Genomic DNA, 13,195 nt, shown 5'->3' with positions numbered 1-13,195 from the left:
AAGAATCTGTAGTGCAGATGCTAAAGGCTAGCATGCCATGGCTGCTTTCCAGTGCATTTACAAGTTGTAAGCGGCTCGTTTCTGCACGTACAGACGTATAACGTGACGTTCTAAGTGCGTGTTGGATAACCTTTAGTACATCAGTAATACAGCTGCATTTCCGATAGCAATCGGCACATGTCATTGTAAAATAATATCATGCACAACACAACGCTATGTCTGATAATTAATGATTGAGAATATACTTTAAATAACATCTTTCCGAATGAGGTCTTGTTGTTGAACAGTATCGTAGATTATTGATTAATGAAAAAAACAACTGATGGTTAAATTGACAGAAAAGTTGCAGCTGATTTAGTTGGTTGCAGTCTGCAGCGTCACCACTAGATGTCACTAAATCATTCACACAAGGTCCTTTAAGGTCCACATTAAGGAGAGATATTTGTAAAGAGTGAAACAAACCTTTACATTTACTTTTACCCAGCATTAATCGTTGTTTTATTTTTGTATGACGGCAGGACATGATTCACACCAGAGAGGCTCCGCTGGCGGAGCGAGTTCTGGGTGTTCTGGAAGTGTTTCTGCGTGGTCGAAGAGACGATAAGAAAGACTTGTGTACAGATCTGAGGCCGGCCTTGCTGCAGGCGTTACAGCGGCTCAATGTGGAGGACACGGGCCACGGTGCACACGGTGAGAGGCATCGTCTAGCAGAATAAACAGCCTTTTTAGCGGTGTTGTAGAAGAACGGCTGTTGCTTCCTTAGAGAAAAGGCAGATATCTGTGCAGTGCACCAGTGTAACTAAGTATTCTGTGACTGACTCATGTGTATTGGCCCGCAGTGCTTTGATGAAGCAGTAATTGATTCTTTCATTTGAAGTTAATGGGCCTCGATCGGGGCTTTCAACGCATTATGTGTGATTTCGCGAGTTCTAATAGCACGTACTGTTTTTTAAGGAGGCCACGTCCCGTCTGTTAGTGGAGCTGATCACATCTGTGCAGGAGCAAATACATTACTAATAAATGCATAAACACATATTCGCACACACACAAATAATTCAGCAGGCTGCTTTGTTTCCTTTTGCCTCAGACGTGCATACTAAAACTCTGTAGAACAAATAAAAGCTTTTGATTCAATCGTTCAACACAGGTTTTCTCCGTGGGTTCATACTGTGAGATGTAATAGATCAAATGTGCTCCGTCTTTTTTTTGTTTTTTCCCCCCGAACACGACACACGTAGAAAGATTTACTTAATTAAATCCCTCTGTTATAAACAGCCTGAAGCAGCAGCAATAGCAGCCGTCACACCTGAGCTGTTTGGTCTAAGACGTTTAGGATCGCTTCATTAGGACAAAAAAAAAAGATTGAGATTTGTTTTTTTTTTGTGTGTTTGAATGTCTCTCCACAGAATTACTTTGCTTTGCAGTTTGGCTCAGATAACTCAGAGCACAACTGAGAAACCCAGCAAGCAGCTTATGATTAAGTTTGACCTTTACAATAAGGAAGACCCAATTGCAGACAAAGACTCGAGGGAGAATAGTTCAGAAAGTTTATTGTACAAAGTTGTGAGGTTGAGGTGATTTCAAGGACAGACTGAAGAGGGGAGATGGTGTGGCGGTGGTAAGTGGACAGGTCGGGGGGCTAGCTGAAGGTAGGCTGAGCAGACTGGCTGTAAACTAGAGACCTGGTTGAGGAATAGCTTGGAACGATGTTCAGCACGTTCTCCACGGCTTCTCCAGAACCCTTTCACATGTGCTCAGGGTAAACCTGCTCTTATCTGTGAAAAGCTCAGGGCGCTAGTGGTGGACCTGCCAATTCTGGGCTCCACGGTGCCGGGCAGTGAGCACAGGGTCCACTAGAGGACGTCTGGCCTTCAAGCCACCCTCATGACGTCTGTTTCTGATTGGTGGCTCTGGCAGTGCTCATCCTGGTCCTCCTTGCACAAACGAGCAGATACCAGTCCTGCTGATGGGTTGAGGACCTTCTACGGGCCTGTCCAGCTCTCCTAGAGTAACTGCCTGTCCCTTGGAATCTCCTCCAATCTCTTGAGACTGTGCTGGGAGACACATTCAACCCTCTGGCAATGGCACGTATTGATGTACCATCCTGGATTAGCTGGACTACCCATGCAACCTCTGTGGGGACCAGGTATCGCCTCATGCTACCAGTAGTGACACTGACTCTAGCCAAATGCAGAACTAGTGGCAAACAGTCAGAATAGATGAGAAGGAAGCAAATGTGAGTGGCCTCCACCTGTAAAACCACTCCAGTTTTGGGGGTCATGCTCTTGTTGTTAACTTCATTTTCACCAAAGCAGCTGAAACTGATAAACAACCCCCTCTGCTACTTAACTGACCGTATCGTTATCCCGGAAGTTGAACAGACTTGATGCCGTACTCTTGATTAAAAAGTGTTCCTTTAGTTTTCAGCAGTGGTATATAAAGCTGGACCCATATGTTTCCCGAAGAGCCATCTTGGCAGTGCCTGACTTAGAGAAACTGATAATGTTTGCAGACTTTATATGTGTGTGTTCGGGCTCGGCTTGTTTCATCACATTTTTATGGAAATTCAGATTCATAAGTGTGAATATCGGGCGGCACAGTGGTGTGTGATAGACTGGAGACCTGTCCAGGGTGTACCCTCAACTCCATAAATCTGACGTGAGCGGGGCCAACGGATTATTAAAATAAAGATCTAAAAATAAGAAGTAATAAAACATCTCTAAAATAATATGTGTGGATTAATAGACCCATTTGGCATAGTGTGTTTTTTAATAATGGAAAGCACTTAGTTTAATTATGCTTAAATTTACTATGAACGCCTGTGTCTGTTGGTGTTTGTTGGGTCACTCTCTTCTTCTACCTCCCCTTCAAAGCGAACTTAACCGAAACGTAATCGCAAAAGCCTCTCCTGAAAACTTACTTTTAAATTGGATTGAAATGGCTAAAAAAAAAAAAAAAAACATCCCCTGAACGCCGCTTCCTCTGATTAATGTTGAGAAGGTAGGAGCCATTAATCGCCCGTTAAAAACAAATCTACCAAGCATCGTTTGACAGCGGAGACGGAGGGATGTGAGACGCTCGTTTATCTAGCTGCCTCTATTGATTTAAACAGGCAGCGGTATTAGTTGTGTTTGAGAGAGGGAAATTGTTAGATTAGTTCGACATTGACTCAGTGGCAGATTAAAACAGCTTCCTATCTCTCTTGTGATTTAACGTGGAATATTTTTTGGATGATTAGACAAAACTCTTGTGTAAATCTGAATCTTTTTATAGAACCGTGACTCTTGAACGGGCGGCGGTGTCTCGGTGCAGAGGTTAGCACAAGTTCCGGTTCTTGAAATGGCCACTAGTTTGTTGGCTGCCTCCGAAACCGAGTCAATCCACATGTTTCCGGCCTGGTACTAAACTCAGTTTTGTTGTCTAGAGCTAATCTATCTAGATTTGCAACAACTGTACAAACTGTCAAGATTCAAAGTATGCTGTTGTCCCAGGCCTTACAGAGCCTACTGGCCGGCTGGTGGGGTTTTATCTGGATTTTGCATGTTCTCCCTTTGCCTATTTAGGATTTCTGTCTTTCTCCTACATCCAAAGAAATCCATGTAAGGTTAATTAGTGATTCTTAATGGTTATTAATCTTTCTACGTTAGCCCGCTTATCCTTTCTAAGGTGTACCCTTCCTAATATTGTGTAGGTCTCCCTTGTGCCTCCAAAACAGTTGATGTGACTCCTCAGAGAGTGGACATGGTCCTTCTGAGGGTGTCCTGTGGTGTCTGGCAACAGAACATTGTTAGTGGGGGGGGTCTTTGAGGGGAGGGGCCTCTGTGGATCATCCCACAGATACTTGATCAGTTTAGGATCTAGTGAATTTGGAGGCCAGGTCAACACCTTGTGCTGTTCTTCATGTTTTTTTTTTTTAGTTGTTCCTAAAGTGTTTTTGTGTGTGTGTGTCAGGCTGCATCCTGCTGGGGATGGCTGCTGCTATCAAGGAGTGTCATTGCTATGGGGTGGGGGTGCCTGGTCTGGTCTAGGTGGGTGGTACATGTCTAAGTAACATCCACACCAATGAATGCCAGGTCCAGAAGTTGAACTGTCACAAGATGGTCAATGTCATTTACTTGTCAGTGATCATAATGTTGTGGCTGATCGGTGTGTGTGTTTACTTGGGGAGGGGCCACTGTGGATCATCCCACAGATTCTTGATCAGTTTGGGATCTCGTGAATTTGGAGGCAGGCGGCACTGATGCCTCACCCAGAACCTCACAGAAGGTTCTGGGTTCTAATCCACTGGCCGACTGGTTCCTTTCTGTGCGCTACGATGGCCTGACGACCTGTCCAGGGTGTACCCCACCTCTCGCCCAATGACAGCGGGGTTAGCCCCACCCCTACGACCCTTCACAGGACGAGCGGTTACAGACAATGAATGACTGAGGGGAGGGGCCTCTGTGGATCATCCCACAGGTACTTGATCAGTTTGGGATCTAGTGAATTTGGAGGCCAGGTCAACACCTTGAGATGTTCTTCATGTTTTTTAAAGTTGTTCCTAAAGTGTTTTAGTGGCTGCATCCTGCTGGGGATGGCTGCTGCCATCAAGGAGTGTCATTGCTATGGGGTGGGGGGTGTCTGGTCTGGTCTAGGTGGGCAATCGACTCACACTACCTTTGTGATCTACCTGTCCACCACGATAGATGTATTGAGCACCAATGCTCTACAGGGTGGAGGGATGGATGAATTGACTTTCAAATAGATTAAATCAAACCTGACAAATCTACCATTCTTTGTGTGTGTTGGTTTGGTTCCTCTCTACGCACACATACCAGGTGTTTTCTGTAGAGTCGTGTGCCTGATGGTTTTATTAAGTCTGTATACTTGACCAGGTTAATGAGCTGAGCGGCACAGCTCCAGCGTTACCAGCTGAGGATTCATGAACCGTTGCCGCGGTCGGCCTCCGCCTGCTTCCCGCTCATCTCGAGGCCTGAGGGGGATCACACACCGTTGCCCCCGCACGTGTTTCACTCAAGCGCACTGTAATTTGCATTAATATATACTTTATATTAGCTTCAATGCGGCGGCATCCCTAGAGGGGGAGAGATATTTTAATGTTATGCACTACAGCGTATGTAGATAACGCTCCTGCCCGATCTCCTTTCCGCTCTCCTCCTCCTTGTTAGTTATACTCCTGCGCTCCGTTCACCTTGTGTTCCTCCTCAAGCTTTTTACTCTATCCTGTTTCGTCCGCCCTGGATCCAGACCTTCATGATGATTAATCTGTGCTCTAGGCGTCACAATTTAACAGAGTCCAACAAGATGCCCCCCTCCCCTTGTTTAATAAACTCATTACCACTGAACAGTGTGAGCTTGAACCATGACAGATATTCTGGGAACACCGTTTTCTCAAACGTAGTAATGAGGCTGTGGTGTCACCTCAACCACTCACCCTCTTTCTTTCTCCCCGTTCTTCACCATCTTTTTACTTTTAGACTTTTACATTTGACATGAGACTGTGCAAAAATACAAATGAACGGTTGCAAAAAGGAACAAGGATCTAAAAGGCTGTCTAGGGCGCATAGCTGATATTAAGGAAATATCAGTTTCATACCAAAAATATGGAAAATATCTGTCTCAGTTTCTTTCCCCCCAACATTTTTCTCCCATTTTTTTTTTCAGAAGAGTATGGAGTAGATCATATGTTCCAGAAAATTTATGTGATTAACAGTACTGATTTTCTGAAGCCCTTTAACACGCCGCCAGAAAAATCTTTCAGAGGTAACGATCGTCTTTATTTAACCCGCCAGAAAACGTATCCATGTTCAGCCTTAATTTCTGCACATTCCCTCCAGCAGCAGAGTTTGTTTTGATCTCACTTTGAAACTGATAAAATATTAAAGTTTTTCTTCCAGCAGGAGTGTCTCCAGGTCCAGGAGTGGTCGGATGAGTAGATTCAACTTTTATTTCAGTGTCAAAATCGCTTGTTTGTTTAACATGTCATCGCCTTTCTTTCTCTCTCTCTCTCTATTTGTCTTCGTGGAGCAGTGAACTCGCTCCCTCTGCTGCTGAAGCTGCTCTGTGTGGTGCAGGCCAGTGAGCCGCCCCCATCGCCCCTCTACAGTAACATGGAGGGAGTGCACTTCAAGCTGCTTTACCACGGTGAGGATGACGGGTCTCAACTGAACTCGACTGCTCGTGTCCCTCTTATCTGACCGATCCAACAGACTCCTTGCATGCAGCGAGGCAGAAAAAAGTAGGGCGGCAAAGGTTTAGTGGTTAATAGTATTGCTTCAGATTAAGTAGGTTCTTGATTTGCATGTTGTCCCTGTGCATCGTTGGCGTCTCCAGCTTCCTGCAGGATAATTTGTGTTTCTGAATCAGTCATGTATTGGATGTTTGTGTTCGCCCTGTCACAGACTATTGATTTGTTAATAGGCTCAATGGATGCACATAAAGAAATAAAGCAACGCTAACAATGCTGTAACAGATGCACAGCTCACATAGTTCTTTACACCGATCAGCCACAACATTATAACCACTGACAGGAGAAGTAAAAAAATAAAAAAAAACATTGACCGTCTTGTGACAGTTCAGTGTTCTGCTGGGAAACTTTTGGACCTGGCATTTATTGCTAATTGCTAATGTTGTAAACTAGCTTCCAAAAAATCCTCAAAAAGCTAATGATAGCAACAAAAACCACACCATACCTGAATTTATTTATTTTTTTTCAGATTAGATCAGTATTTCTCAAATAGTGGGGTCAGGTGAACTTTCAGTATTACTGTCTCTATTGACGCTTGAACGATAAGCACGCCTCCAGTCACTAGGTGGCAGCAGAGCTCAAACTAATCAACAGGCTGCCTGTTCAAAACAGTAGAAGAAGAACACAGGCAAAGCATCGTCTGCTTTCCTTCTCTAGTCCGATGCTCTAGTCAAGTCCGATCATGTCACGTCTTTTACGTCTTGTCATCCGTGGAGGTTAAAAAAGTAACGAGCCTGTTTTTCCAATGTAAGGAGTAGAAAGTACAGATATTTGTGTACAAATGTAGGGAGTAAAAGTAAAAAGTCGTCAGAAAAAGAAATACTCAAGTAAAGTACAGATACCTGAAAAATCTACTTAAGTGCAGTAACGAAGCATTTGTACTTCGTTACTTGCCACCTCTGGGGACGATCCACAGAGGCCCCTCCCCTCAAAGGCCCCCCCCACTAACAACATTGTGTTGCCAGACACCACAGGACACCCTCAGAAGACACATGTCCATTCTCTGATGAGTCACAACTGTAGGGAGACCTACACAATATTAGGAACGTGGTCATAATGTTATGCCTGACTGATGTAATCTGCCACTGTCTGCGGCATTTGTCTGCCATCTTTGTTTTATTACCATTATTATACTTCTACACAGAAAAACTCTTTCTACTAATCTGCAGATGAAAATTCTGTTTCCTAAAAATCCTAACTACCAAACCTGCCATGAAAAATAATAACATATATTCTGTTGCTCTTTGAATTGATGTGACTTACCGCTTAGTTTTATTACTTGTTCCTCTTCCCGTGTCGTGTCTTTTTCCACCTGTGGAAGACATGACCTGACGGGCTGTAAATGGCAAAGCTCATCTTATTATTGTTGAGTGTCTCTTTTTAGAATACAGAATACATTAGATAAAATATTCACATCAAACTGAGTGATATGTGTCTGTGTGTTTGTGTCAGTGAGTAACATAGCGGGAAGGCTGCAGCCTACCAGCACAGAGAGTCTGCTTCCTGCCCTCAACTACCTGTACTGCTGCCTGACTGTGTCCCCTCCACACTGCGCTGACAGAGGTTAGACACACTATCATCTCTGCCTCTTCATCTCCGTGTGTTTGTGTCTGTGTCCTCCCTCGACATTACATGTTTCACACACCGCTACTGCTCCCCCCTTCCCGCCTCGATATGTTTCTCATTTGTTTGACAGAAATTAGTGGTTGACTTTGACTCACGTCGCAGCGAGGCGCGAAGGAAATAATAACCGCTCAGGCTGACACCTGCTTTACAACTCCACATAATAACACACAAGCTCTCAGGCGCTTGTTTTTGTGATGCTGTCGCGTCTGAGATCTTCTCATAAAATTGCACAATACGTCAAAAGTAGTGTTGCTAAACCAAAATAATTGTAACGCACAGACTAAACCGCACATGCATTGTAAGCCGCAACCGTCCGGAGCTGAGAAATGACGTGGAACTGCAGAAATCTGTAGACCTCCGTGTTTAAATGTCCAACTTTACAGCCCGGTACAGGAAACTCTGAAAGTTCTCGCTTCTTGATAGGGAGCACATGAACCAGGCAGAACTTTTTTCTTGTGTGGTGACCGGTTACTCTTCTGTGATTGGTAAGAAATTGGAAGCGGGCGTGGCTAATGCGGAAAAGCGTAAATGCTAGTGACCACTCTGTGAGCTTCCAGATCCTATTATTCGCAGTGTGACCACTAATCTGTCTTGGGTGGAAATCAGCATACTGTGTGTGGGTGCATGCTGAATGAACAGCGTGATCTGACAGACACGGCCGTCATAGCGACTGGCCGACATCCGAAAATAATAACAAATGTGCCTTTCATCGTTCATCACGTATGCTGCAGTGGGAGGGGCCTATGAGGTATAAATTACCTGGCCAGAACAAAATTTGTTCTTGTTTTTGCAGCACTAGGAGTGAGAACAAATATCTCGCTTCTCGCGGCGTATGTAATGAGCTTTATGCATAATTAAGGGAGTGGTCTCCTCAGTGACCTGTGGGTGTCCTCACAGGTTGTTAGCTGTTGGCTTCAGCTCCACTCACGCTCCACCTCTTTGCCCATTTTTGATTCAGAGTTAGGTGAGCCACTGGCAAGATGGAGGCTGCCAGAGACATTACACCCAGCTTCAAAACGCACCACCCATAGGATTCCCAAAGATGACCCAGAATTGTCCTGATTCCAACAGACCAAGTGAACAATTGCAACCAATATCTCTTAATAGTAAATGAATCTGTAGAAGTATTTACAGTGAATTACCACTGGCTCAATACATGTTACAACGCTTCTTCTTATTAAGACATTTATTGATATGCTTAGGGTAAAAATAAAAATAAAAGAAAATTGTCAGAGGTCAGGAATGAGCTTTTTTTTTTTTCTTAATAATTTGAGGCTGGAGGCTAGGATAGCAAAGCTAATTATTGCCAGCCTGTAAGGACTCTGGTATCACTTCTGCTGCTTCAGGGCACCTACACTATATTCTCGCTCTGCTTCTTCGTCACTAGTGGTGAGTTTACAAACGCTGGTTATTTCAGCCTCGGGCTAGACAGCGTTTCAGCTGTTGGTGTGGAGCGCAGAAATAGCTCCAGTTTCCTCTGTGCAGGAGCAGAAAATAGTTTAATATACAGTAACTCGAAATAATATGTAGCTGTGGTTTTTGCTTGGCTTGGTATTGTGATATTTCTTTGGTGATACAAGCCCATTACCTATTCAGCCTAATCAAAAATTCAGTTTGTTGATGACATATTGATGAGCAGAAACATTCAGCTCCACAGATCAGAAACATGCAGCTCCACAAATTAGAAACATTCAGCTCCACAGAGCAGAAACATGTAGCTCTACAAATTAGAATCATGCAGCTCTATAAATTAGAAACATTCAACTCCACAGATCAGAAACATGTAGCGCCACAGATCAGAAACATGCAGCTCCGCAGAGCAAAAACATGTAGCTCTACAAATTAGAAACATGTAACTCCACAGATCAGAAACATGTAACTCCACAGATCAGAAACATGTAGCTCCGCAGATCAGAAACATGTAGCTCCACAGATGAGAAACATACAGCTCCACAGAGCAGAAACATGTAGCTCCGCACATCAGAAACACGCAGCTCCACAGATCAGAAACATGCAGTTCCACAAATTAGAAACATGCAGCTCCACAGATCAGAAACATGCAGCTCCACAGATCAGAAACATGTAGCTCCACAGATCAGAAACATACAGCTCCACAGATCAGAAACATGCAGCTCCACAGATCAGAAACATGTAGCTCCACAGATCAGAAACATACAGCTCCACAGATCAGAAACATGCAGTTCCACAAATTAGAAACATGCAGCTCTACAGATTAGAAACATGCAGCTCCGCAGAGCAAAAACATGTAGCTCTACAAATTAGAAACATGTAACTCCATAGATCAGAAACATGTAGTTCCGCAGATCAGAAACATTCAGCTCCACAGATCATATTCAACCCAAACACCTCAACCTCTGTGGCAACGAACCAGGTTTTACAAGCCCCACACTCAACCCCATTCAATCCAAAGGAACACATGTTAAAAATGCCTTGCTGATGTCAAAGGCAAGTGAAAGTGTGCTTCTGTTTATTGCGAGTGTCGCGTCATCCAAACTAACTCCTGTCGAAACACACTCCACAGTGAATTACAAGCACAGATGCCATTAATGTGGTATGACATTAAGCCTTCTCCTTCCCAGCTGTCTCTACGCTGCTCTCCAACAGTGGGCTGATGGACCAGCTGCAGACAGTCCTCTCCTCCTCCTCCTCCCCCTCCTCCTCCTCCTCCTCCTCCTCCTCTGCTCCATCCCTCTCTCCACCAGCCAGTCCTCCTTCGGCCCTGCTGTGCTGCTGCCACCTACTCCTGTCCTCCCTCATTACCTTGCAGCGTGTTCACTCTGCTCAGGTACTGCTCGGCCTCACTCCAATCAGAGGTTCACACAGGCAAGGGCAAGACACAGAACATACAGTGATCCAGAGAATAGATTCAGATGTGGGTGCAGAATACAAAAAAAAAACTGGATTTAGTTTGGTACAGATCACTGTGAGGCTGCAGTATAAAATAATGCACTCTCTTCTCTGCTCTCTGCTCACACTGCAGAGATAATACATCCTTGCTTGCAAAGATTTGGGTCCTAATCTTGTTATGCTTCCTCCTTCTTTATTTCTCTCTATCTCTCTCCATTATTTAAGGTCCGTAAGAGCATCTGCTGGAGTCTGGACACAGCTGTGCAGCGACTCCTTCTTCAGAAACGAAACACAGACAAACTCTTGCTGGGTAACAGAGACAGAATTGTATTGTTAGATTGTTTTCTCAGACTTCCTCCCCGGCAGAGAGCAATCCATTATCAATACCCTCCGTATTAGAGGTGGTACAACCGAGATAGGCCAGTACACGGGTAGTGGCAGGAATCCCTGATTATTGCAGCAGCTATCCATGCAGTATATAAACCTGGGGTTGTTAATGGAGATCGCCTCCCTCTGTTTAGTTTACACAGTCTCCTGCGCAGGTGAAGTGACTGCCCGTCAGTGTTTTACCCTCAGTGGAGGTAACTAAACCTGAGGCATGCATTTCACACACTTTCATTATATTAAGTGGCCTGCGTCCCTCTGCAGCACTCCGAGACAGATCATCCCGGCTGCCCCTGTGTCTCTTGTCTGTCAGCTGGATAAGTGGCCTGTCAGGGTGTGTTGTGATGTATTGGCTCTCTCCCTCTGCATGCCTATCTTTCTCTCAGCCTCCTCTCTCTCTCTGTTTTTATCTACCTCACGCCTCTCATTCTACCATTCCCCGTTGCCGTGTCTCTCCTCCTTCATTCCTGCTACCACTAATTGAGTCCTCCCTCCCTCCGAGAGCTCCAGTCTCAGTGTACACGACGTAGATGCTATTCAGGTGGCTGGCAGCTCTCAGTTTGGATGTGTTCTCTTTAGCTCAGTCATTACGTACGCACTCTCTACACTCGGCACTGACATCTTTAACTTCTCGCCCTCCCTTTCTGTCACATATCAATCCAAAAAATCTCTCTCGGTTCCTTTTAGCTGTTACTCTCTGTGCTTTTCCAAACTTCTCACTCAGTAGGCTCTCATAATAACTTCTTTCTGTTCTATTTGTGGCCCTGTTTCACCTCTTCCTCCTTGTTCCCTTTGCATCATTTCAGTCCGTTTTAACACTCTGACTTTCTTCCCTCTCTCTTCTTTTCTCTTTTCAGTCAGCTACCTGAGGTTGCTGCAGGCTCTACTTGATGCCGACCTGGTATCGGCAGTGGTGCGCCTGAGCACTGGTCCCGGCTTGGCGGGGTCCAGACCCCTGGAGGTCGAGGACGGAGCTTTGTACCCGCTCGGCTCCAGAGGGGCCCAGTTCCTCTCAACAGCTCTCAGCGGTCTGCTTCTGCAGGTTGTATTAGTTGGGGAGTGCTCACATGCACGTGTGCTTTGATTTATTTAAATTTATTATGCAGTTTACACACAACCAAGAGATTTGTGGTGCTTCTACAATATTTTAGATGCATACGGCTTCGCTTTTGTTCAGCTCTTCTCCGTCTTCAACACAAGCCAGTCATGATGGAGCGTCTGTCGTGGTTTGGATCTCCCTCACGCGTGGACTAATCTCGTTGAGCGACATTGCCAGACTAATTATGCAAAACCGAGAGCAAGATTTGTATCGAGAGGATGCAGGAAATAGCATAAATTAAAAAGAAAAATGTGAATATTTTATGGATTGATATCAGATCCTTCAACCCAAACCTATTTCTAGAACCCAGCCATACATTTTTATGTTAATACAAGTGTATTACATATGTTGTGTTGGGATAAATCAGTTTAAGGGGACACGGCACCTTTCTGGAGACAAAAATGAGTCGGCAAAATATAAATGAATAACTTTAAAGGTTTGTGTCTAAAGCAAACATAAGCGAACAAATTAAGAGTAGAATAAATTACTGGAGACACAGGAGGTGCGTTGCTGATAGGCAGTCAGGTGTAGGTGCAATACGGAGTTTACACAGTAAAATAAACACTGCATTTCCCATTAATTAACCGTGAATCCTGTTGTAATGAAAGGTAGAGTGCATTAGCTTTCAAAGTCAGTCGGACATTTTATCACAAAGCGGTGTCTTCTCCAGAGCGTAGAATAATAACTAACTCTGGATGCACTTCCTCACTTTAATGCCGTCCTCTTATTCTTAATTCTGCTAATCAGCCCAGCAATAAAAAAATCAATATGTGCAGGTTTAAGAGAATTAAAAGCAAAAGCGTTGCGCCGGTATTATTGGTGTTTATCTTTCCTCAAACATAAAAGAATAAAATCCACGTCGCTGAGGGCTTAAATGCTCATATATTACTCTTTATTTCTTCTTTTACTTTAACTCTACTCCTTTAATCCGCAGCAGAGGAAACACATGAGTAGGTTGAAATTTTCCGTTC

At 44.3% G+C, this 13,195-nt stretch overlaps 1 protein-coding gene across 1 annotated transcript in view; it reads left to right on the top strand.

The window, feature by feature from the left end:
- Positions 1 to 13,195, top strand: part of mei1 (meiotic double-stranded break formation protein 1) — a gene marked incomplete at both ends in the record, with an annotated part of 65,487 nt that overhangs the window by 41,872 nt on the left and 10,420 nt on the right. The window contains 6 exons of the mRNA XM_084570807.1: positions 519 to 690; positions 6,031 to 6,144; positions 7,700 to 7,810; positions 10,474 to 10,679; positions 10,967 to 11,051; positions 11,983 to 12,167. Of these exons, the coding sequence (XP_084426933.1) occupies positions 519 to 690; positions 6,031 to 6,144; positions 7,700 to 7,810; positions 10,474 to 10,679; positions 10,967 to 11,051; positions 11,983 to 12,167 (873 nt within the window). The remainder of the gene's footprint in view (positions 1 to 518; positions 691 to 6,030; positions 6,145 to 7,699; positions 7,811 to 10,473; positions 10,680 to 10,966; positions 11,052 to 11,982; positions 12,168 to 13,195) is intronic.

This window comes from Chelon labrosus, assembly GCF_963514085.1.
Source record: "Chelon labrosus genome assembly, chromosome: 21".
Lineage (NCBI taxonomy): Eukaryota > Metazoa > Chordata > Actinopteri > Mugiliformes > Mugilidae > Chelon > Chelon labrosus.
This window is presented reverse-complemented; position numbering and strand designations above follow the sequence as displayed.